The following is a 24,509-nucleotide window of genomic DNA, read 5'->3' as shown; positions in this document are numbered from 1 at the left end:
CTTAGTCTTTACTCAAGATCCTTTATCATTCCAAGCTTGGCATAGCAGCTCAAACCCAATTCAAGTCTATGTCAGCATGCCACCTTCTGGTGCCTGGGCAAGCCTGTTCAAATTTACTCTCATCACCTTTGTAAGGCCATACACTGGTCTTGGATCAAGGCCTAGATTACAGCTCTGGATCTCAACCGTGATTACAATAATGATTTGCTTTCTTACCCACAGTTTCAAATCCACGAAGTTCTAGGTATAACACAAAAGCAGGCATGTATCTTTCAACAAAGCACTGATTTCTATCTACAGCCAGTACAGACAGGCTTATTTTTGATGCTTAAGCTTGAAGACACAGCCTGAAGCACTCATGGCAACATCACTTCTGCCTGTGTGTACTCTCTCAGTCTGCCAGCTTGTTCCACTACTCACCCTTAACACTTGCTCCTAACTTGCTTCTTTTTTCAAGGGACACTGAGGTTGTATTTCTTCTCATCTTAAACTTTGCCATGAGGGAAAATGATGAAATCTACTCTGCATGGAGTCAGACATTTAAAGCACTGCACTTACACTGACTTACATAGACTACTGCTTTACCCTTCATGTTCATTTCTTTGAATGAATTCCAAGCACTTAAACAAGCAGAAATACAAAACAGAACAGGAAAGAAGTCCCACATAGTACAGATATTTTCTTAGTTTGTCACAACATCATAAACCACTAGTTTTATGCATGACTGACAGGACATTTCTCTCTGTGTTGCAGTAGTTCAGTTCTGCTCTTGCAACACCCAACTTGCCCCTATACAAATAGAACCTATAGGAAAGGCTACACTAGCAGAGAACAACCTGGAAAGGAACTAAATGTCACAGAGAAAACAATCGTTCTGGAATTTTATCATTGGTTTCCCGTACCAATAATGAAAAGCTATCACAGTGTCAGTCTGCAATTAACAATAAATCGAATTACAATCCTTCTTTACATTTGGTGTCTGTCAAATTCTTATTACAATTTAGGATGACATACAGTGACAGCTCAGGAATGTCACTATCATGCATGCATGCCTCTTGCCAGACTGTGGCAATCAAAGCTGTGGGCGCACTGTCATTTTAAAGTATACTGATAATTCTGTAATTTCATCAAGTGTGAATATGGTAAGCTTACAGCTACACGAAGCTTCCAGATAACATTTTCCTAGAAATCACCGTTGCTATGTGCAGACATAAAGAACCAAACTGCCAATGCTGTTAGAGATACAAAGGTAGCAGCGGATAGGTAGCTCCAAGGAATGGGTAGGCAACTGTTACAGACTAAGCTTTAAGAACAAATGCAAACCTCTGTTCCCCACATCTCCTGCACTGTGAGCAAAAAATTTGGGCCCAGACCACACTGTGAATTCAGGAAATTTCCAGCCTCTTCTACCTAGCAACAACTCCATACGAAAACTACTCACTATGGAAACAGATCTGCCACAACTGTACCCTGTGATCCAGGAGTAAAGTAGGGCAGCGAGCTCAGCCAGAAACTGCAGTGTAGCTCTGTATTACACTCCTTATTGCTGTAATATTAAAATGCAGCAGTTTCTAAGCTCACAGGGTCTATCTTGGCCATCTAAGCAGGCTCTTAGCTATTTAAAAATTACTTAAAGAAATGTGTACCATCTTGATGTCTAGTCACGAGCAATCAAACACAAAGCCACACACAATGTGATCCAGCAGAAAGGACATGAGACTATCACCTAGGTCTTTTAATTCTATGCAGGATTCTGCCACTGACTCTTGAACAAATAACCTTCCCTAGCTACAGCTTCTTCATCTGCAAAATGAGAACTATGATGGCATTCTCCCTCCTCTGTTAAATGATTAGACAGATTTAAAAAAAGCATAAACATAAGGAGCTCCACGATATTACCTCTGGACATTGTCAGTGAGTTTTTTTCTCATCTGCTCTGCTTGGATTGCAAACAGCCATGGCTCTAAAGACTTAGTGGACCTTGTGACACCATCAAAAAATCTTCGTGCTTTGCTAGCACTGTGAGACTTCCTTTCGATGTGGATATACGACCTCCAAAGAGACTGGTTGCTAGGATACCGTTTCAGAGCCTCCGTTAGTGCCTCCCGCAGAGGATTTAAAGGATAAATACTGATTTTCATGTGGAATCTCAGTAAATTCATATGCAGCAGTGTGACGGCTTCGAGAGCAGTGGGAAAATTCTGAATGCCAAAATTCTCTCCAGTATTTTCACATTTCTCTGGACCCGAAGCTTCAAGTTTTTCTGAAGTCTGTGCATATATTAATACTGCAGCATCAATCCCAACAGTCAAATACTGGAAGAGTGCATAACAACCAACCAAGTTAACCAGATGATCAGCGTCACCGCCCTGATCCTGATCGGAAACTGGTGTTTTACTTAAATAATCTTGCAGTGCATTCTCGTATGTTTTACGAGCTTTCAACACATTCACAGATAACACTTGTCCACTATACGGCACATATGGTCCACTCTCAGCCAATGTGGTCAATATATGAGCAGCACGTGACATAACAGCTACTTCTATACTTTCTAGCATTTCAACTTCGAGCTGAGCATAAAGGAGACTGAGGCTGCAGAGCTCGGGACTCTTCAATCCTTCTGCTCCAGCTGTGCAAAGAGCTGTGTCAAACACTTTCCTGGCATCATCAATGTTACCAAGCAGCCATTCCAGGTAGGCATACAGCTTCCAGAGAGAAAGGTGGTTTCGGTTGTCAGGTGCTTTAAGGAGATTCTTGGCCAACTTTTTACTCTTCCTCCCTTGTGCTTTCAGCTGCTTCTTCTTTTTTCCTTGGAGACACTGAACTACCTACAGGGGAGAATAAACAGAAAAAATGGAGAGGGGTAGGAGAACAAAGGAAAACCAAAAACCAACCCAAAACACAACCTCACAGCATTTTTTAGATTTCATTATTGTGTTTGTTCTCGTATTGTTCCATACTTCACCACCAGCCAGATCTGTTGCTACTGAGTACTGCAAGTTGTCACAACTGCCTGTTGTCAGCTCACTCCAACACAGCCAAATTACCCAGGCTTATCATTCTTACTCCTGCCACTGCCATAAAGTAATATCAAATCTCACTCTTCTGAAAAGGCCAACTGCTCAAATAAAGAGCTGCTAACCTGTAATGGTTGAGAAAAGGAAAATAAATGATCCTGTCTGGCCAGATGCAGCTTATGACTAGCACAATTAAACCCCCAAGTAACTTTTCCCAGTGGGGAATGTGCTGACAGACAAATCTGGAGATTGGATGGGAAGATTACATGAGATCTGGTCAGGTAATGTTTGGGTAAGAGACAGGGAACTTCTCCGTAAGGAAACACAATACTAGACTCTGAAGTGTTAGGAAGACGACTCAGACTCTCATCCTTCTGTGAGCATCTATTAGAGCAGTTTTACTTAAATAAATCCATATTCTAGTAGTGAGGTGTTGTTTCCTTCAATAACACTACAAACGTAACTTGTATAGGAAGTAGTAAGTTAATTGATAAGCTCTTACACGGTATTGGGGATTAAGCGCTTAGTAGAATAGTTTGGTAAAAGTACCGGGCTGATTCACTTTGCCTTGGAAAAAAACCACTTACGTCCATTCCTGTGTAGCATACAATGTATCATACAGGAACATTTATCCAAAACTACAAAACAATATTTTGTTACGTGTATGTCATGTGTAACACATACTAAAGAGAAGGGTTTGGGTTTTTTTTTTACCCCCAGTGCAATCTTAAACGGCATTTCCCGATGTGAGTACTTACTCCTACAAGACTTAATTTTCAGCAATATTTATTCTAATTCATTATAGCCATTAATACACAAGAAAGCCATACATCACAGAAGTGATTATATGCAGATTCCTCATTACCTTAGATATTTCATACTGTAACCAACAAATGGACAGGTTACATTTTTCCTTTCCTGAAAACAGTGGGAATAGAACATGAAAAACATTCTGTATGAACTCCTCTCCTTCTTTGTAGTGGCCTATGTGATGTCTCCCTCGGAGCATTGTGTCCATATGACCAATACTGTTGAATCCAGAAAGTGGAAAATCAACATAAGTGAGCGGCTTTTCATCAGAAAGCACACTGTCAAAGATGTTATTTTCATCCATGGCAATATAGAGGTTGGAAGGAAAGAGTTTCCTTGTACATGGAACTCCCAGGAATTGCAAAAATGAATACAGTATTTGATGTTGAAGGTCTGGATTAGAAATCTGGATTAAAGATGGTCCAAGATCATCAAATAATACCTAAAAAAATCCAAATTAAACCAAACTCCATTAATGTATGCAATCAAACAGAATTAGCAAACTTGTAATTTGTGTAATTAAAGAACCGTTTCAAGTCAATAAAGATTTAGAATTACTATGAAATGGTAACAGAATGTCATCCAAATTCAAAACAGACAACTTAAGCAATGTGTTCTTCCAGTCAGACTGTAAATTTGCTATCAAGAGATTTCTTTGCCCTTGAGTATCAAAGACCTCCACAAAAAACTTGCAAAACGAAGGTCCGAAAATATTATTGCTTAGGCCATTTAACACATTTTTATTTGAAAATCAATGTCTGACTTGACCTTTCTCCCAGTAAGGAAAAAAAGAAAAAATTAAAAATCCAACTATCTGACTTGAAGGCAACAAAACCTTTGTTGATTTAACACATATATCTTCGTAAAGACAGATTTCTGTGACATTTCCACATACAGATGAGAGAAATCACAGAAGAGCAAAGACAAGACTATTTGCCTACAACCCTTTCCAAAATTTACTCTGAGCTTCACATGGATTTCACAAGTCTCAGCACAAAACCTCAGGTACATTCTGAGTTCCAAAGAAAAGACTTTTTTCCAAATGAAGAGAACGATTACTCCTCTAAAATATCCACTGGCAGTGAATTCAAATGAAAAGATAATGCATCTTATCATTATTTTATTGTATCACAGTGACCTGTCTTTCTGGATCTTCACAATCTTCTTCAGCTTCCTTTTTGTTTTTGTCTGGCCTCCAAGGTAACCAATGCCTGGCTTCACGAGAATATTCAATATCCAACCAAATATGCCACTTGGGAAGAGTTCTATCCTTTATTTCTTGATCCTCATCTATATCTTCATCATCATCATCATCATCTAAAGCCAAATCAGGACAAGCACACAAAATTATTGAAGAAAAATTAATCCACCAAATGCAAAGGCCAGACTTCACTTACAATTTTCCAACGCTAACCATTCTATGATTCTATGATTTAACAATTATAAAAATGTAAACAAATACAGTGTTAATAGAACAGCACAGAGCTGAACATTTCCACATCACGGTTCTGGGTTTTGACACCACCTCTGTAGAAGTAGGAGGTTTCCAGTTTTTGAACTAGTAAATCAATGTCAGCACTCAAAACTTTCCCATAGAGGAGAAAAGAAGACACTGACAGGCTGTGAACCACTTTTATTAACAGCAGTTTGCAAGCAACAGTCAAGAGTCAGTCATCTTCTTGTGCAACTTAGGTTCTTCACTTCATGCCTGGGCACACAATCTCAAATGTGCTAGATGAATACTCATGCAAAAAACATTTTGAGAAAACCACTGTAAGTCAAAAGTACTATTACAACATTAAACATTGCAAACCAAGCTGAGTAATGCTGCTGAAAATAAAATGTTGAAAATACCAGCTACTTTAATATATATATTAAATTGCAATTAAAATAACCAATGTAGCTAAGCACACACGAAAGAAAGTGCTTAACCACATCCCACGTTTATGATGATCTCTCTGGACTATTACATACAACTGACATTTTCCTGTGACAGTCAAATATTAATTCCGTGCTGAAACTGATAAGCACCTGGAGGCCAATGGAAAGCTCACAGAGATCTTTCAGCTACTTTTTTCTTTCTTGTTGTTGAGGGAAAAAAAAGTCCTCAACGTTTATGGTTACCTGAACTATTTTTGGGGTACAAAAATCAGGTGATTTCTACACCACCTCCAAATTCTTCATCTTGATGTTTGCCATTAACTAGATGAAACACTCCTACTCCCGGTTCCTAAATTTCAGGTGAAACAAGAGATGGTGGCAAAATTTTTACTCTCTATTTTTTGTGATCTATAGCACCTCCTTAAGTCAGCAACCCCATGAAAAAACAACAGCATTTCCGTGATCTAACCAAAGTTTTAAAAAATTGTCAGTTTTAGAGATTACACTCAGTTACAGATTGCACCTGAACTTTTGGGCTTGACGCACATGGGAAGAAGCACTGATATATACTGGACCTGGCAGTGGTCCTCTTCTCTATACCGAGTCTTCTCAATTTGGTGCAAAATGCCTATAGCCATCAGCAGTGGAACTGCTGACCTCAGTTAAGGGGCAAGGAACTTTCATTTTAATCTAGGGAAGCACAGGATCATTTTTCAGTTCCTTTGTTTACTAAAGGCAGAATCAAACTTGCTTCATTAGAGTTGCTACAGCAGCAGAGGCAGCAAAAGCAAAGACAGCTCATTTTTGGTCAGACATATTCCTGTCCCCTGCTTCCCTTCAAAATGTATCTGTTTGAGAAACAGTCCTTGACATTAAGGGAAGCACTGTAGACCAGAAGACAAGGTGGAACTAAGCAGTAGGGAGAAGTTCTATGCATGCCTGCTCACCCAGCACTCCAGCCAATTGAAGATGCAATTCCTCATTTTCTGCATGGCAAAGAGAAAGGAAAGGTTTTCCCCTTATTTCTACTATATATTTGCTACAAGAAACTGAAATCTGATTCTAGAAACAGAATCATTAAGCTAGGAGTCCTTGAGGCAGCTATCATCTAATTTTATAATCCCACCTGGGCTACCAATATGATGAAAGGGTCTTAAGGGAAGTAGCTTGCTTTTACTTTGTATGGGCTCAATCAAGTACTCACACCTTTAACCTTTCAGCACGGAGTGGAGAATATGCCATCCTCTCCCTTCATCCTCACCCCTAGGAAGGACAATATTCCATAAACAGTATCATACATAGAACACTTAACACATGCTTTTCCCTGTGAAGTGTGATATATTCCTTCTTAATCTTGGTAAGCATTTTTTAAAACTTCAACGCGAAAACATGAGAAGAAACAGCTTGTACCATTCTAATCAAAATGTTTAGAACAACACATGGATTTACAACTACACATATTGACACTGGCATACCAGGCTTAAGAGCAACCCAGCCACCCTTTTCTTGTTGGTGCATCCATGCTTTCCAGCCTCTTGCTCCTTTTTCTCCAACTCGTGGTTCTCCACTATCCCAAAAGGGTTCAAAGAATTCCACCTGTTGGTTTGGGCAGGGGCAACCAAAACGAAACATAGAAAAGTTATTTTTGCTGTTGTACAGTCACTACCTGTGTCAACTTAGGTTTTCCAGACCCTAAAATCACTTCTCTGGGTGCAACTTCTGTATTTCAAGGGTTTGTTAGATGCTGGTAAAGAATTAGCAGTAACAACTGAGTACTTCAATTATGCCTGTGGCACAGCGGACTTTCATCAGCTCTTTTCATGAACATGAAAACAAGATTGTTTTTAAAAGGTATTAGGCTTTAAAGCAAGCAAAAGACTTCTGTGCCAAAGTCCCCAAGATGTGGCTTTCAGAAACCAAATCTCTCCTCCTATGTTCTATGGGACCATGAAGAATTTCGCTAATGGAATCATAAAGAGGACAACCATGTACCTATGGTTAAATCAAAATGTTATAGCTGGACATAAATATGACCTGACTGAGGACAAGAGGAAAAGATCAGTAAGGCCTTTCACCTCCCAGGTTTCAGGTTAGTCAACAACTTCAGGGCATTTTCCAGTGAATCAGAAGTCCAGGGTTCTAGTCCCGATTTTGTCACTGCCAGCATGCAATCTGTCATCTTTACAGTCATCAATTCCTCTCCTGCTTTGTGTATACTTAGCTCTAATGATTGTCTCTCTCCTACTGTATGTTCTGCTGTATACCAAACCTTGGCTTGGACGTTAAGATGTCACTGTTCATACAAATATTAACAATAAATTTTACTCCAAGAAAAATTAATTATCAACATATCACAAAATGCAGAGCTTACAGCAACTGCAAAATCTAATTTAGCTCCTCATGGATTCATTCTTTGCTCCAAGTGAGAAAGTAAAGTGTGAAAATAGTACAGACGCAAGTTATTCAAGACTGAGCCATAATGCTTCTGCCCTCTGTAAGAGGGCAGAATGTGCAATCAGCTGTAAACCTGGTATTTTCCTATTTTCAAGAACTGCACCTTCCAACCTAAATACCGTCCTTTTAAATTGAGGTTTCTTTCCATCCTGCTGTCCTAAGTTTTTAAACATTACAGATAATCCTGCAGTTTTTCAAATGATTGGAAGTATAACTCTAGCTTTATCTGTTTAACTATACTTAATCTCCTATCCTGCATGGTAATTATGACTGAACTCCTGTTCAATCAAAGTTTTCTTGTTTAATTCAAAGTTTTGGCTCTTTAAGACGACACTATTATTACTTGAACTACTGTTGTGGTTTAAGTCCAGCTGGTAACTCAGAACCACACTGCCGCTTGCTCATTCCTCTCCTTCTTCCCCCCGCCACTCCCAGTGGTGCATTAATCTAGAGAGCAAAAATGGAGTCTCATTAGTGGCTGCTGGGGAAGAAGGTGAGGTAATAGAGGGAAATCACATTTCTGTCCTCTATGGTAGCCCAGCGCCTAACTGGTGGCCCTCCCCATCGCTCATTAAAAAGGTAGCAGCTCCTGGCAATTCAGTGGGATGATGCTACACTGGCAACAGCCCCCTCTAGTATTAACTTACTGATTATCATTGGGGTGCACACCCAATATCCTCCTGAGCAAGTGAAGAGAAAATGTGATTTAGTACTTTAACAGAATAAGCTGAATGGAATCTCATGTGTCAAATAAAAGATACTTTAAAGCATGAAGGTGTTCCTAATGTAGCCACCAAAGAATTACTGAAAATAACAGATAATGGAGAACCGAAGGAATGTTCGCAAGAACTGTGCAGAACAGAGGTTACAGGTCCTATTAGCTTTCTCCATCAACAGTAACAAAACAGCAATAGTTTTGGGGAAAAGAAGCAGGGGAAGTGCTAACTAGATACAGACACTGGTCACCCAGCTCATTTTTCTTCACATTTAATTAGTAAAAAAGAAGATACGAAATGACTGGTTATCACACTCCCACTATATACAGCAGAAGCAGCCATTTGGCAGGTAGTTCCAGAGGACCCACAAGCACTTTTCCAATGCAAGCATCACCTTGAAGAACCGCAAAGTAAGTTGTGATTCAAAATACTTCCCCACGTCCTTAAAAATTCATCAACATTTTTCTGTCGCAACATCCTCTGTAATGCAAAAGGACATACACCCATTTAAATGGAAACTGTTACCTGTCCTCTTGTTGGCAGATCTTTTACACTGTCAGGTTTAAAGAAGGTGAAGTCAATCAGAGCCTGAAACAAAGACACTGCTTTCTCAGAATGACCAGCCTGTCTCAGAAAGTGGCACTGCTGAACAAATATAGCTGCAAAGTAAAGAACATAAAGTTTTAGTATTTCAAATAAATTTTGTTGCAAAGTATTGTATATTTGTGGGTTGTAATAAAAAAGACATATGTCAGTGCTGTAGAGCATAACTGTTATTGAACAGTATCAAAATTCAAAACACAGGGAGCAGCTAATGCATGTCAAAAATGCATGTCAACACTGCTGTAGTTTAATTAACTTTAAGACCTCCCACTTCAAATGTGCCGAGAGATGAGTTTTTATTCATGCCACACAAGAACTGTTCTTGTTGATGAATAAAAGTTATATGCAACGGTCTCAACTTCAGTTTATCCAACATCTGTCAGAGTGGGTTGCTGCCCCCTCTGAAGATGCTGGGCATTATTACAATTCACACAGTACGTGATCAGAACAAAAATCCTTTTTGCCTCTATGCTGTATGAGCTAGTTACATTGGTAATATGTCAGTAACATACCATTTCATTCCAACCGTCATTCCCGTTTTCTTTTCCTTTGTATAAGAACTCAGTTAAGAGAAGTCCGGTCTTTTGGTCAAAGTATTACTGCTTAAAACTCGAGTCCTACCCCTTGCTCTTCAACAAATTCTTTCTGTCATCACTGCCATATCCCTACTACACACTGAGCCTCAGTCCTCAGCTTAGAAAGGGAAGCAAAGCCCAGTTTTTCTGTTCATGTATCCGCAACAAGAGCCTTAAATGAAAGAGCTGGAGAAATAACATTATAATGAAAACCTCCATTACAAGGCAGTTCAAAGACATTTCAAAGATACTCCATCACTCCAAATTACACTCAAGTCTTAACAAAATAGTGGCTGTTCAAAAACCAAATTGCTTTAAATCACCATATTAATTGGCTTACAAAAAACCTCCAACTCAAACCCCATAAATCAAGTCTTTAATTAAATTTATAGTTTTGAAAACAGTTCTTCAAAAACTACTGTTTATCCATTAAATTCATTTGCTTTGGAGGGTTTTAAACAATCAAAATATTTAAGTGGCTACATGCACACATCAACTGCTTCTAATGAACATTTTATTTTTTTAATACGAAGTGGCAAATAACTTACTCCTTTTACCTGTATTCAGATTTACATCAGATGTGTACACATAAAAATTCGAATTCAGCTAGAATATACAAACTAAGCATTTCACCTGATTTTCCTGAAAAGTCAGTGATTGTTTCTGATAACGAAGACCCTGCAATTTTTTTTTTCTGAAGATATTTAAACAACAAAAAGTATGCTTAAGTACATAATAGAACCTTCCAAAGTATTTTAACCTGTTTAGGCAGTGTGTCCAACTGACATGGAAAGAGTTGTCCTTTCCTTGCCTCTCAGCTTCAAACAGCTTCTATTAAAATAGTCTGAATGTAGAGAATATCTCATTAGGACTTGCTGCCAAACTGGAGCCGAAAATAAATTCTAGCATAAGATCTTCTGCATGACAAAAAAGAAGAAGATATTTGAAGAAATGCAAAGATCAGCTTTTTTGTTGGGTTTTTTTTGTGGTGAAAGCTGAAAACATCCTGAATACACACTTAATTCAGGCCATGATGCTGTGACAGTTCTGCAGCTGAACTGACCTAAAAGATAAGGTTGTTTCTCCCCAGGACTCCCTTCTCACAGCAAAACTTGAGAATGCTTACCTTCATCTGCTTTATATTAACAGGTCTTAGTAAATGTAAAACATTACAAATTGTTATCTCAAAATTTAAGTAAAACTGATCTATAACTTTAAATTAATTTTGACCTGCTTTCTTAAATTTCATGTTGTAAAAACATACCCACCTACTTCCAAGCAGATAGTACTGCGAACTGAACTGAACACTAGATGGCAGGGTCCACCACTATTTAAAATTGCCTCTTACACTTTGTCATCACAAAGGTGGAAGGTTGAAGACACAAGCCTACCATATTTCCACACTGCTACTTACCTCATAATTAATTTGTGAAACTCTTTGTATATTTATCTTACTGAAAAATTTGGTAATCTTCCTAATAAGTACGCTGATAATGCAAATTCAGCCCAAGAATTAGATAGCTGAGTCACTAAAAAAAAAAAATATCAGATCAATAAGTCTCCCCACTGGAAATTTCTCCCTTCTACCATTTGAATTGCAAAAGGGGGAGAGGAGGAAACCAAAATCACGAACAAACAAAAAAATAACCAGAAAAACAAAACAACAAAAAAACCCCCACACACAAACAAAAAAACCCAAACCTCAGTGTTCATAAACAAATTGCTAGTCTTAATACAGAACAACAAGACATTAAGAGTGGAACAGAAACACAAAGCTGAGCTCATTTTCATTTTAACCTATCTATAGACATTGCCAGCAAACAAGTATTTTGAAAAATGTAAATCAATTTAAAACAGTTAACTAACTAAAAGGAACTCCATTTAAAAAACCAGTAACCTCATACCAACGGATAAACAGTATTTAACAAGTATGTTCTGGGCAGGCAAACAAAATTAAAGAAAAATCTTCCTGATTGAAGAAAAAAAAAAAAAACAAACGGATGCTGTATAAATCATTTGTCCTGAGAATCATTCATTGTGGTTGCACCTAAGTGCCTGAGTGACTGAAGCACTGGAAATCAGAGACAGTAGAAGCAATTAGAAGCTATCAGGCAGTACAATATCCACCTGCCAGCACACGATTTTTCCTTTCCAGCACTTTTTCCAGTGCTTGATCCAAGATGAATGAACTGAAGACCATAAGAGATCTGAACACCTGAAACTAATCTGTAACCCAGCATCTCGATCTATAAGTCCAGACTAGGTATTGCATAACAGATAGCATCATTGCTCAAACAGCAATTACAGGACTTGGATAAAAATAGAGGTTCCCTGAACCATGCCACACATGAAGAAATGTGGACTGCTTCATAATAGTCTCCTCTAGATTTAAAACAAATTTTAAAAGGAAAAAAACCCTAACATATTCATGGTGACACTAATATTTTCCCCTCCTCAGTGTATTCATAGATTAATAATCACAATGACCCCTGAGGCAGAGAAGCAAAATTGAAAAGTGACAGGTTAAGTCATTTAGCTCCAAATAAATTTAAAGGCCATGCCAGAACTGAGCAGGAACCCGTTTCTTCCCTGAACCCAGCCCAGCATCCCAACCATCTGACTGATTTTCTTTCCAGGAATAATTACATCATAAATTATTAGTAGTAGATGTATGCATACAATAAATAAAAAGACATGATCACATAGTATTACGGTTTAGAATTCTCCATCTACAAACTGGGATGCTAAAAAAAATTTCACAGGAGACTTCCCATGTCCCTTCTCTTTTCTGGATTAAAGTAATTATCAAACTTTTGAACAAGACAGAACTGATTCTTTCACAAGCCAACATTTTTTATTTATTTTTTTTTTTTAAATAACCATTTTTCAAAGATAAAAGCACATCTCTTGGCTGTGGGCTGCAATTCTCCAGCCTTGACATTTATACTGTAAACCACTCACTACATCAGACTTTACTGAATGTCATATCACAAATTCCCCTTGGGAAAAAAAAAAGCATCTGTTATATCCATATTTGGCTGGAATATCTGCTTTAATTCTCAGCTAAGGAATCAGGATGACAGGCATTCCGAAGAGAATAAAAACTTCCTGTAACACATAGATAAGTCTATTCTTATAGAAAATGTAGTTAACTCCTATGAAGTTCTGACCACAAGGTGAAACAGAAAGAGCCTTACCTAGCATAGCTTCTTCTGTGCCAGGCAGAAGAGGATGTGATACCATGCTGCCGTCCCGTACAGCTGCCAATGTAGTCAAACATTTTCCATAGAGACTATTGATTTTTGAAACAGAAAAGGTAGTGAACTGACTTTGACTGAACAGGAGGTATTTCTTCCACAGCTCCGGATTATTGGGATGTAAGAAAATTAGCTTCTGCCATTCTTTGATCAAAGCTGGTGGCTCCCAGAATTCTGAGCAAATCTTCAGCCTGGCGAGTTTCAGATCAACATTACTTGGATTGCTTTCAATTGCCTTCTCCAAAATTGCTAGTTTCTTTTCTAAGATAAACTTCAGTGATTTTTTTCTTACTTCCTGCTCTCCCTTACTGGCATAAGGGCCAGGTCCTCCCATCAATTCATCCTTAAAAACAAGAAGAAAAATCAACATTTTTACATTAGAATCATCACTAAAATCACAAGAAGAACGCTGACAATTGTGAAGATGAATTAACAGCCCATACTTCACCAATGGAAGATAATACAGCCCTACACAAATGAAACTACAATTATAATGTTCATGTATTTACTACTTATAAGAAGCAAGCAGGTCTGTCAGAACACATACACATACCTGAAAAGAAACAAATTCCATCCAAGCATTAATATCTCCTGGGTTTTCTCTGACTTTCTTGTTATGTTCTTCCACTTTTGCCATCAGATCAGACTTAACATTTATCCCAGGCTCTTGAATTGTTTGCTGCGTATTTTCAGGCTCATGGTCCGCACTCTTGCACCCTTTTCCTTGTAGCCACAGTAAAGTTGATGAATCATAAATCCCAAGAGGATTTAACTCTGTTGTGTCTGAAGGATTATCAGTTTCCATTTGGAGAATGGGTATAAAAGTAGTTGTGTCAGATGGCGAAATTTTGCTGCAAACAGGCATTCCATCAGTGTTCAGCATCTTCACATTGTCCTTTGCGAAGTAACGCTCAGGTTGCTTCTGCAGTTGCTTCTTTTTTGATGCAGAACTCTCCCAAGTTATAGACTGTTTCTTGGCATCTATGCCAAGACAGGACTCTCCTCTCCTTTTATATCTTAGAAGGAAAAATAAAATTAAACATCTTCTAAAATACATGAGAAATGATATCTCCTTTTTGAAAGAAAGCATGGAATAAGTAATACAAATTAACCCAAATAATGTATGCATACACCTTTAAAAGTGTAGGAACTTGGTAACTTTCTCTTTATTTAAGACTTCAATTTATGTATTTTTTTCAGTGCCATCACAACTTTTACTGTTGTTATTCTAAGCTTCCTCAGAGTTCAACAGTATCTGCCATACTCAGCAGAAGACTTTTTTTTTTTTTTCCATTGTTTTAAGCCATGTAGACAAACCTGGACAAAGAACATCAGACAACATTATTTAAGGCTATTTAAAATAGATTATTTTAAACTGAAATTCAGACACTAGTAGTTCAGTCTGGTAATACCTTTCTGTACCCCTAAGCCTCTATCCATATTATATGCCAAGTGGGCAGTGGGCTGGAGAAGAAAGAGACACCAGGTTCATAAAGGCTGCAATAACTCTATGGATTAAGAAAGGAAAACACCATCTTAAACCATTAGCAGGAATGTCATTTCAGTGGCAGACATAGTGATGTGCAATACTAAAATAACAGTTTTCATCTCAAACAATAGCAGACAATCCAAAGATAGCAGAAAATTGGAATGGATTGTAACCAGGCAATTCTACTGCAAAGGTATATACACTACAAAAATAAAATCCATAAATCCTCCCTCCTCTACAAATGATTACTTTTTATATATACAATTATCTTTGAGAACATCAAGAATTACGTGTACACACATAATGCATGAGCCCAGCATAGGCTCCCTTAGATGGGCTTCTTTGTTAATGTGAGGAAATGTTCTGAAGGGTCATCACAGTACCAGTAACTCACCAAGGATGTTGAATATGCAACTTCATCTATACTCATTTGAAATGCAGCAATGCATAAGATACCCTTTGGTACAATGTCTGGGTGATCTAACACAGAATCTGTTTGCTAAGGAAGTACCTGTCCTTTGTGCAAGGATATCAAACTACTAAAGAAAAGAAACCTTTTGAAAAATCTAGCATGAAATAATCAGTACCTCCTTTGCTCTTTCAGACAGAACAATAGAGATCAAAAGGGGCACTCGCCCAACGATCTATAACAGAACCTGGGATTTCTGACCGCAAAATCCTGCTTTTGAATCTGCCCCATGCGGCCATCTCCAGCTGGAAGTTCTATAAGCTCACACGCCTGCAGACTGCGAGGATACGGGGAATATTTTTAGAAAAAATCAAAATCACACACTTTATTCCCATTATTTCATGCCATCTTTTGCCTTTGAAAATATCTATGCCCAGTATAAAGTAAAATTTGGAAAAAAAAAAAACAAAACAAAAACCAAGCAAACTATTCAGTTATCCTAACTTCTCATCTCCAACATCAAAATGCCACAGCCAGACTTCCAGACTTACGTTAATGAATCTTGAGATACTGACTTTGTGATAGCTTGAACACCGATAGAAACCAACATATTGTACCTTGCTATGTCCCTTTGATACAGGGATTTGTAGGCCCAGTTTGCAGGGTCTGGCTTCTTGTCTATTCTGAAGGTTTCTGCTGTAGAAGCCTGGATATCATCAAGCCAAACGAAGCGACTGCTGGTAGGATTTGATGTTTTCTTATCTAGACTGCAGAGAAGGAGAAATATATTCTAAGCACTTGTGCACATATTCAGCATTCCCAAAACACAGGAAACATTGCATTTTGGTAGTTAATTATTTAATTTTCTCAAAGTCATGGTATATGACCATTCTCGTGAAGTCAGTCACATGCTCAGATAAAAAACAACTAGAAATATACTAATAAGACCATCAAAACAAAATACAAACACTGCTTGCACTTCCAAAAATTGGATTTATGATGATGGAAAGCAATAACCAGATTAAATCAATCAATTGCTTGGCAAACTATCATCTAAAAGCCATATATCACTTCTAAAACTTACTTTTTTCTTAGTAAAATGCTACAATTCAGAAAAAAGAGGATAATCTGTAAACAGATTTTGCTGATTAGCTGTAATTATACCCGTGCATTTGACAAAACCGTGCACATCAAAGTGGTTTACAGATTACAGTTATGCAAAAGAATTTAAGTGGAAATTGCCACCTGCCTCCAAACTGTAGACAGCTATGAACTTCCAATCTGAATTCGTGCTACAGCTATGTAACTAAGTAAATGAGTTTTACTGTCCTAGGAAGCTTTCTAAAATTTCACAAGACCTACTGCATTTAGAGCAATTTTGTGGTTCGGGTTTCAAAAACAGTCTCCTGAAAACTCTATATTCTCTCAGTATCAACAATTTATGGAAAGAAGTAAAAATAAACACCCTGGAAGGACTTCAACTCTTTCATCTGAGCATATTAAGCAAGGGGTTCTAATTCTATTTTCACTGCTTTGAATGCAGGTTTAGGTATATGCAGCTTAGCAAAAAAAAAAAAAAAAAATCCTCTCAGTGGTAAGAATTTCATTCATAAAGTTGAAGAGATGAGTACCAAGCACAAGAACACAATGAATTTACATCTTTCATGGTAGTAATGAATACATACTTTGCTGCTGCTCCCTTTTTGTGATTTCTGCCACTTCCTGCACCTTTGTCCTTGATGTGCTTAATGTCCACGTCTGATTCACTGTTACTGGAGTCCCCTCTGGTTTTCTTTTTTGCCTTCTTATAGTGGTGATGCTTTCTCTTTTTCTTTTTCTTTTTCCTTTTCTTACTTGACTGTTTCAGACTCCCATCTGTATCACTTTCCTCTGACAAATCTGATCTTGAAGTAGTCCTGCTTGGAAACAAGTACATAATATATGTATATATACCTGAATAGTAGAACTGTAAAGAAATACCACCATAAGGAAGTTCAGAATCATTTTACCCTTTATCTTTATTCTCTCTGTATTTTTTTGAGAAGAGAATTAGCAGCAACACATAAAATGGAAACAAAATAAATCTGTATTAAACAACAACTGTATTTTTCAGCTGCTGGAATTACTGACAACCAGTCAAAGTTTTAATTGTCAATGGCATTTTGATGTGTGATCTGTATAAACATCCATCTGTTATCATTGCCAAATTAAAGAAGATGACTGAGCTGATAAAATTTCCTGATTTTGCCAGGACAACTTAGGTCAAGCTAAAAAGGATAAGAAATCTTTCAGGATAACCTGCAAAAGGGAAAAATCTGCATTTTTTTCCTTGTTTCTTTACGATTTACATAAGACATATCAAAACCATACTTTTAAAATCACTTCCAGATTAGAAATACAAATCTCACCAATTAAGGAACCATTTTTCATGACTACTGAATTAATGTTATTACATAATATAGTGTAGAAAAAAACACTACATGCAACAGACAACTGACAGAGAGATCACTCGAAGGACAGATAGTTTTGGCAAAACTTATGTATCACATTTTACATACTATAAACACTCCCATACTTAAGAACCAACTGAAATAATGGAGGTCTTCTCTAGCCCTTAATTAAAGCACAAGCTCTTTTTAAGCAGTTTTTCTGGAATCTTTCAATAAAATAAAGGAGTGACAAGTCTCAGTATTCCTAATACGTCAATAAAAGAAATGCTGCATTTCAATAGCAAGGCATCTCAAAAAAACACAACCAACTTACACAACCTAAGGGCACCAAGATAAAAAAAAGCCATGGGAGAACCACTAGCAGGCCTTTAAAACAAACACACACACACTCCCCCAAACCAAAAAACTAAACCAACCCCCCCCCAAAACCACCAATCACGTTAAGTAATTGGTTTTTACTAAACCAAGAATGTACCCCAGTAACAGGCAAAAAGACAAAACATTTCTCTGCACACTATTTTTTGACAAATTCTTTTTCAAAGATTAATTAAATATGGTGGGTTTACTATGTCATCCTATCTGAATGGTAATTTGTAAATTCCTTATGACACTGAAGTCTGGAAAAGATTTGAAGAAATGCAAGCAGAATATATTGACTGATGAACAGAGCAGTGACTGCATTTCAATCACACAATGCATATAAATGTAAGAATAAGTATACAAAAAATTGCATTCAGCAGTGCTTGTTAGTACAGAAATATATTCTATTATGACCACCAACACTTATTGTAAACATAGGAGCTTGTATCAAATTAAAAATTACTCAGATTTTGAACTTGGCAACTGCAACTTGATTCCATTAATTCTTAATTATTAAGTGCTAGTTACAGTGTAGAATATGCCAAGTATAGCAACTATTCTAGTGAAGGTATTAAAACCAGTTCTTCAGCAAACACGGCTGCTTAAAGCTCCTTTTTGTAAAAAAATGTAATCGCCCACTTCAGTGATCAGCATGTTCTAGCAGCATAACCTGATACATGTAATATTTCAATAATTCACATCTTCAACTGGTTTTTAAAAAGTAAAAAACTCGACTATGAAACGGCTGACTGAACTGGTTTTCATACAGAAATCACAAAGATCATGCTTAATCTTTACATTATTTCAAGGGTCACTCAGGACATTCAAAAGCTAATGAAGAATTATGATCACTCAGTTCCCTTTACATTCCAAAATAACAATGATTTAAGTGCAGCTGTGAGAAAAAGAACATGGGAATGTAACTGCATAAGTATAATTTCTCATTATTTTAAGTTGAAGGGCATGGAAGCATTATTCGTACTTTTATATATGACTCAGTTCAGGACTTTTAAAATACAGAATGGTGGAATGAAAAGCAGCCCTAAAATCCCCTGATTTCGGTCTCACATAAGAAAAGATAAGCAGGACAAAAGAGCGAGCCTGTTTTAAAAGATACAGAAGTATATTCTACCTTATCAGTAGTGGTGATTTTTCAGGGATGAGATTTGCACCTTCTGTAGCGCGCTGATGCAGTAACAGTGCATCTTCTGTAGAGAAGCTTGGGTTACTAAGCCAGTCCAATTCTGCAGGTAAAGAGAAGTGTGAGATCAATATGAATTAGCTTGCTGTGCTTTCTAAAGCTGAGGGTTAATCTAGTTGTCAGACAGCTAAATTCACAGCAAATGTCACTAAGTCATGTGTAATAACGGAGCATATTGGAAAGCAGTCCATGAAATTTCCATTTAGCATAACACGAGGTTGTAATGAGGTAAAATATTTTAGGAGCTGGAATCTTCCCTTGACATCAATCTAAGCTTTCAAAAAAACACTATACAAGAACACTTAAAAGTTCATACTGAAAGCAGATAATATGTTTCATACACTGCTATATACTTTAAAACCCCCCAACCTGTCCAATATTTTTACCACATAAAAATTATATAATATTTATATATTGTATAAGTGTTACATATGCATAATTAAGATCATCTAATGTACCTTCATATATAATAATTATATAATATTAAATGTATGATATATAAGAGATTACATATTTAAAGAGTAAAATTGAAAAAATTACAGAAGGGGATAATGAAGTGAAAGGTGTAGTTAATGAATGCAACATAACTTACGCAAACTTACAAAATGTACTTTACTCACTGCATGGACACAATGTTATTGATAGGGACACCCATTACTAGTAAGAACACTCAAATGTTTTACACAAGATCAAAATAAGTTACTGGATTCTCAGTTCTCTAACTACAGAATGTATTAGATTTTTAAACAGTGTGAGAAAAGGTTATTTGATGCTAATTTTGATATATTAGCACTAAGCATTCTGCATCTCCACCTCAGCCATTTCAGTCATCAGATCGGATACTGACAGGATGTGCAGGGGGAATTTTTTGCTATAATTTTACTGGTATTAAAACTTTTATAACAAATTTCATAGATATTTCATTTCTAGAATTCTTTTAAGTATGTGAAATTTTCTAACATTAAACAATAAATGTTACTTCGCACAAGCACAGAATTTAACAGCAGCCTCTCCAGTGCCAGACCACAGAAGGTAACAGCTAAAGGAATTTGGTCTCCCTGACTGTTCTGCACACTCTTTATAATCATTTTTGCCTTGGTGTTCTTCCTGTCACACTCCTGTTTCTGTGCTTTTGACTACACTGACCTCTAACCCTTAAATAGCAGAAACTCATTGTCTGCCAAGCCATACATCTCTCCTCCTTCTAAAGTATTTCTTTCAGAAATAGCTCTTTATACCAAATTCTTTCTTCCATCTCAAGTCCCTGAACTGTTGTCCACAAAAGGATTTAAACTGGAACAGGCCGCAGAACAGTTTGTTAGCCTAAATTAAACTCATCAAGCAGTACGCACAACCAAGCAAAGCTCCAGTTCACATTTCCCAAGAGACTGTCCCTGCTACCAAAGGCCCTGCGGGGGGGGCCACCTTCCCAGGTTCATGTTGAACCTCCACCTCTGTGCAGAGAACCCACCATTCATGGCACTGTCAGAACCCAAACACACTTCCCACGAGCAGCCCAACTAAGAGGCTGCAGAACACTGCCACACTACGCACCAGCTTACCAAAACATAGCATAAAGACTGAAAAATAAAAACTCTGCTGTGTACTATACATGTGTATTCTTGTCACCTTCTGCCTGGAAATCTCAAAACCTAAGACAAATATACTACGCTGTTGCAAATCAACAGGAATTTTTTATTTTCCCTTCCAGGAAAATAGTTAAGATATATTGATGTAAAATTAGAATAAAAATTGAAACCTTAAAACCATGGTCCTCACTTGCCTATCTAAAACATCATTAAAATCTGCCATTTAAATTAACCCACCCTAGCACAAATGCCTTAATTTTAAGTATATGTCTGTGACTTTAAAACTGTAAATCTACCACAAAACATTCTTCCAGAATCTTTGGTGAGTTTAAAGGAGAAAGATTTATGCTGGATAATATCCAAGCAACATTTCACTTGCCTGTCTAATTATTCCCCCTGCTGGGGGATAAAGTATTATGCAATGATAAGTTAATTTCTTATTTCAATCTTGTAAGAGATGTATTAAGAACCAACCTAAAATCAGAATTACTTCTTAGAAAACTTGTATTGAGTATTTTCCATGAAATACCAAAATGTTTCTCATGGATAATTCTGTAACCATTACATATTTTAAAACACAAGGAGTCAAATAAATTCATGGACCTGATGACTGCATAATCAAATTTGGGTTAACAATTCAATATATGTCAAACCATATACTAAGTGCCATTTCATACCTGAAATTTTTGAGGTACATTTATTAAATGTGATACTGATTTTAAAAATTATTATCTTCCTTATATTCAATTGTTTCTGCTCATTTGGTAATGAAGATCGGGTGTAAAGGAACGTAGGAACAAACTGCAACCCTACAATGTTTTTCCACTATTCACACTCTGGTTTTCCTTAAACACAAATTCAGAGAAACTACAATGGTCCAGAGCACTCCAGATTTCAGTAAATGTGACTGATCTGTGAATAAAGCCTTTTATTTACTTAAAGAAATAAAGGAGACAGTTCCTTTAAAAAAAAAAAAAAAAAAAAAAAGAAAACCCATCTTTGTTTTGATTTGTGTTGTATTACCCACATCTACTTAACAAAACAGAAAAAATTACTGGCTTTTTTCTGGTGTAGTCTCTGGTGTAAATGTGTATCACATAACAGCACAAAACTGTAACTCATTAGCCAGGCTGATCTCCTTATTATACCTGTTCCAAAGATACATGAAACTTATCCAACTTGTGTTTGGCCAGAACTCCAATAGCATACTTCTGTCATGAAGATATTCTCTGTCGCCTTTGAGCTTCTCTTCTTTCATTAAGCTATTGTTCCCCTTCATAATGTGTAATAAATCATTTACTAGTATTCTTTTTTGATAGAAATAAATTTCTTGTAAGGTAATTCTGCATTGATTTGAATGCAGAATTATGGTTCAGAAATCACTTGATACATACTAATACTGATACTCATGACGCTTAATAGAACATTGGGTTATGGGTTTTTTTAAAAGTAAGCTCGAAGGCAGAATGAAGTTAAATAATTTGCCTTCAGTCATAGAGAGTTCTGAATTCAAGACTTACAATATTCAGACCACTAAGAAAAAAGCCTAAGATGTTTGACATTTAAGATCATGATCTAAGGTCTTTTAAAACACTGTATACATTAGAACAGGTTTTTTGTTGATTTCAAGAGCATAATGTCAGGTCCTCCAAAGATTGATGCAGATAATGCATTTTTAAATATTACTCATCAGTGTAAACACTTTAGATACAGACCAGCCTGAACTAGGAAAAAAGTGTTCACAAACAACATCAAGTATGCTAAATTTTATAACCTTCAGCCTTATGGCACTACAGTGCCAGATAACCTCCAAATGGAGATCCAGATCCTAAGGAGCACAAAGAGCTTCAGTCTTAAAAACTGAGAAATATAAAGCAACAGATTTATTTTTTAAAGGGCATTATCGATCATACTGACAAAATGAACAGAGAAGAAAATAAAAAATAAAAAAAGAAAAAGCAAGCAGTAAAGCTCCAGCTGTTTAGAAGACACAATAAAACATGGGGCTGACCAATTACATAAATTCCCCTGAGGCACAAAACACAAATTAAACAGAAGAGGCTACTGCTGAACAGGCAGAACAGTGGAAAGCAGTTATCTTCATATTTCTCTGTTTAAAAGGCTGTTCTAAGACCAAAACCACATTCTTAAAGACTGCATCAGTAAAGTTTTTAATTCCCCTCTTCCTCTCTGCAAATTAACTAAGAAATAAGGGTTTTAAGGTCTTAAAACAGAAGGATGAAGCCTGGATTTCTGAGTTGTGCCCTCCATCATTTACACTTCCCAGTGCTACCACAGCTTCAGGAATTTATCTGGGTTCTCTAGACCCTTCTACAGCTCTTTGCCACGTCCCTTGATTATCAGCTGGGCAAGAGGGAGCCTGTGCAGTGTCAGACTGTGATCTCAAAATGTTTCTTAGTTGGCTAATGTACAGATGCTCATTGCCAAGCCCACCTATCCTGGTAACAGTTCAATTCACATTACAGCCTCTCCTGCAGCAGTGGCACTTTATCTACACTTATCTTTCCTGAGGAAATGTAGATTTTCACAGACCTCCTCTATTTTCACAGTTTCTCTTTCCCACTACAACAAACATGACTAAAAGGGTTAAAACTTGAGGAGGAAGAGAGAGAGATTGAGGAAGTAGGCTGGCAGACAGATGCACAGCAAGCATGCGTAAGATCCATTTCCACAGAATATTTGCCTTAAATATAGCAAAATAATATCTATTATGACCATTAACTATTTGAAACGAACTTCCAAAATGTCATTTTGATGTAACTTTACCTGAAAGTACCTGTTACTCCCTTGCAGATGTAAAGTCACTCGCTAACTTGGTGCAATACAATTAAGAGAGCACAAGGAGAATAAAGTTTATTTTTTGTATTTTAAATTATTGTTTTAGGGCCTCCAAGGAAAACTCACCTTGAGAAATGGAGTCATAAACATTAATCCCCTGTGACTGTAGCTTGGTTCTACCTGAGCAATGAGAACAAACTGCATTTTTAAAACACTGAAGGATCACACTGCAAGAACCAACCCCTGTAGCACGCTCAGTATGCCTCTGTGGATACACCAGGGAAATGTTCAGAATTCTCCAATTACAGTATTTTCTGAACAATTTAATCAAACTGACCTAATAACTCTGGAAAGAACTGAACAATTTTTTCCATTACACAACATGCAAGTCCAAACCTCCTTGTAAATAACCTCCAGCGAATCAGTTCACTGGATACAAGCATTTCAAACATCAAAATGCATTCCAAACTTTAAAAGTCTACCTTGTTATTGTTCTACTCTACCATTCATGTTTCTGAGCACAACAGTAGAAGAAATCCAACAGCATTCTTTTTATACCTTCCCAAGCAAAAAAAAAACCAAAAAAATTAAGTGTTCAGTGCATGTCTACAGAGACAATTTTAGAGGGTTATGCAAAGCCTTTTGTTGCCTCTTAGAACCCTGAAAATCTGTTTTCAGCAAAAAATGACTGCATTGTCCTACCTATAGAACAGTTCAGACTTTAAATAATGCTGTGCGGAATGCTTACTACTGTCAGTAGGGTTAATTACTACCACTGCTCTGTTCATGGCTACTGATACACTTGTAATTTATCTTCTACCTAAAACTAATTAAAGCTTGACAACATAATTGTAAGAAACTATACCCAGAATTACTTTGCGCTCTAGAGGTTGCTGCAA

The 24,509-nt window shown here is 37.0% G+C and overlaps 1 protein-coding gene across 5 annotated transcripts in view; it reads right to left on the bottom strand.

Moving 5' to 3' along the window:
- NRDE2 (NRDE-2, necessary for RNA interference, domain containing) overlaps nt 1-24,509 on the bottom strand; it is a 65,687-nt gene that overhangs the window by 7,466 nt on the left and 33,712 nt on the right. For 3 of the 5 annotated variants that reach the window (XM_030484713.2, XM_030484711.1, XM_030484710.1), the window contains 10 exons: nt 19,154-19,265; nt 16,897-17,127; nt 15,829-15,978; nt 13,867-14,329; nt 13,254-13,656; nt 9,404-9,537; nt 7,184-7,304; nt 4,966-5,144; nt 3,883-4,269; nt 1,900-2,828 (listed from right to left, as the gene is read on the bottom strand). In XM_030484713.2, coding sequence (XP_030340573.1) covers nt 1,900-2,828; nt 3,883-4,269; nt 4,966-5,144; nt 7,184-7,304; nt 9,404-9,537; nt 13,254-13,656; nt 13,867-14,329; nt 15,829-15,978; nt 16,897-17,127; nt 19,154-19,265 — 3,109 coding nt within the window. Of the gene's footprint in view, nt 1-1,899; nt 2,829-3,882; nt 4,270-4,965; nt 5,145-7,183; nt 7,305-9,403; nt 9,538-13,253; nt 13,657-13,866; nt 14,330-15,828; nt 15,979-16,896; nt 17,128-19,153; nt 19,272-24,509 lie in introns of all 5 variants that reach the window. The other 2 variants (XM_030484709.1, XM_030484712.1) reach the window with 2 other exon arrangements.

Source organism: Strigops habroptila, chromosome 4 (assembly GCF_004027225.2).
Source record: "Strigops habroptila isolate Jane chromosome 4, bStrHab1.2.pri, whole genome shotgun sequence".
NCBI lineage: Eukaryota > Metazoa > Chordata > Aves > Psittaciformes > Psittacidae > Strigops > Strigops habroptila.
The sequence above is the reverse complement of the archived record's forward strand: the minus strand, read 5'-3'. Positions and strand labels throughout refer to the sequence as shown.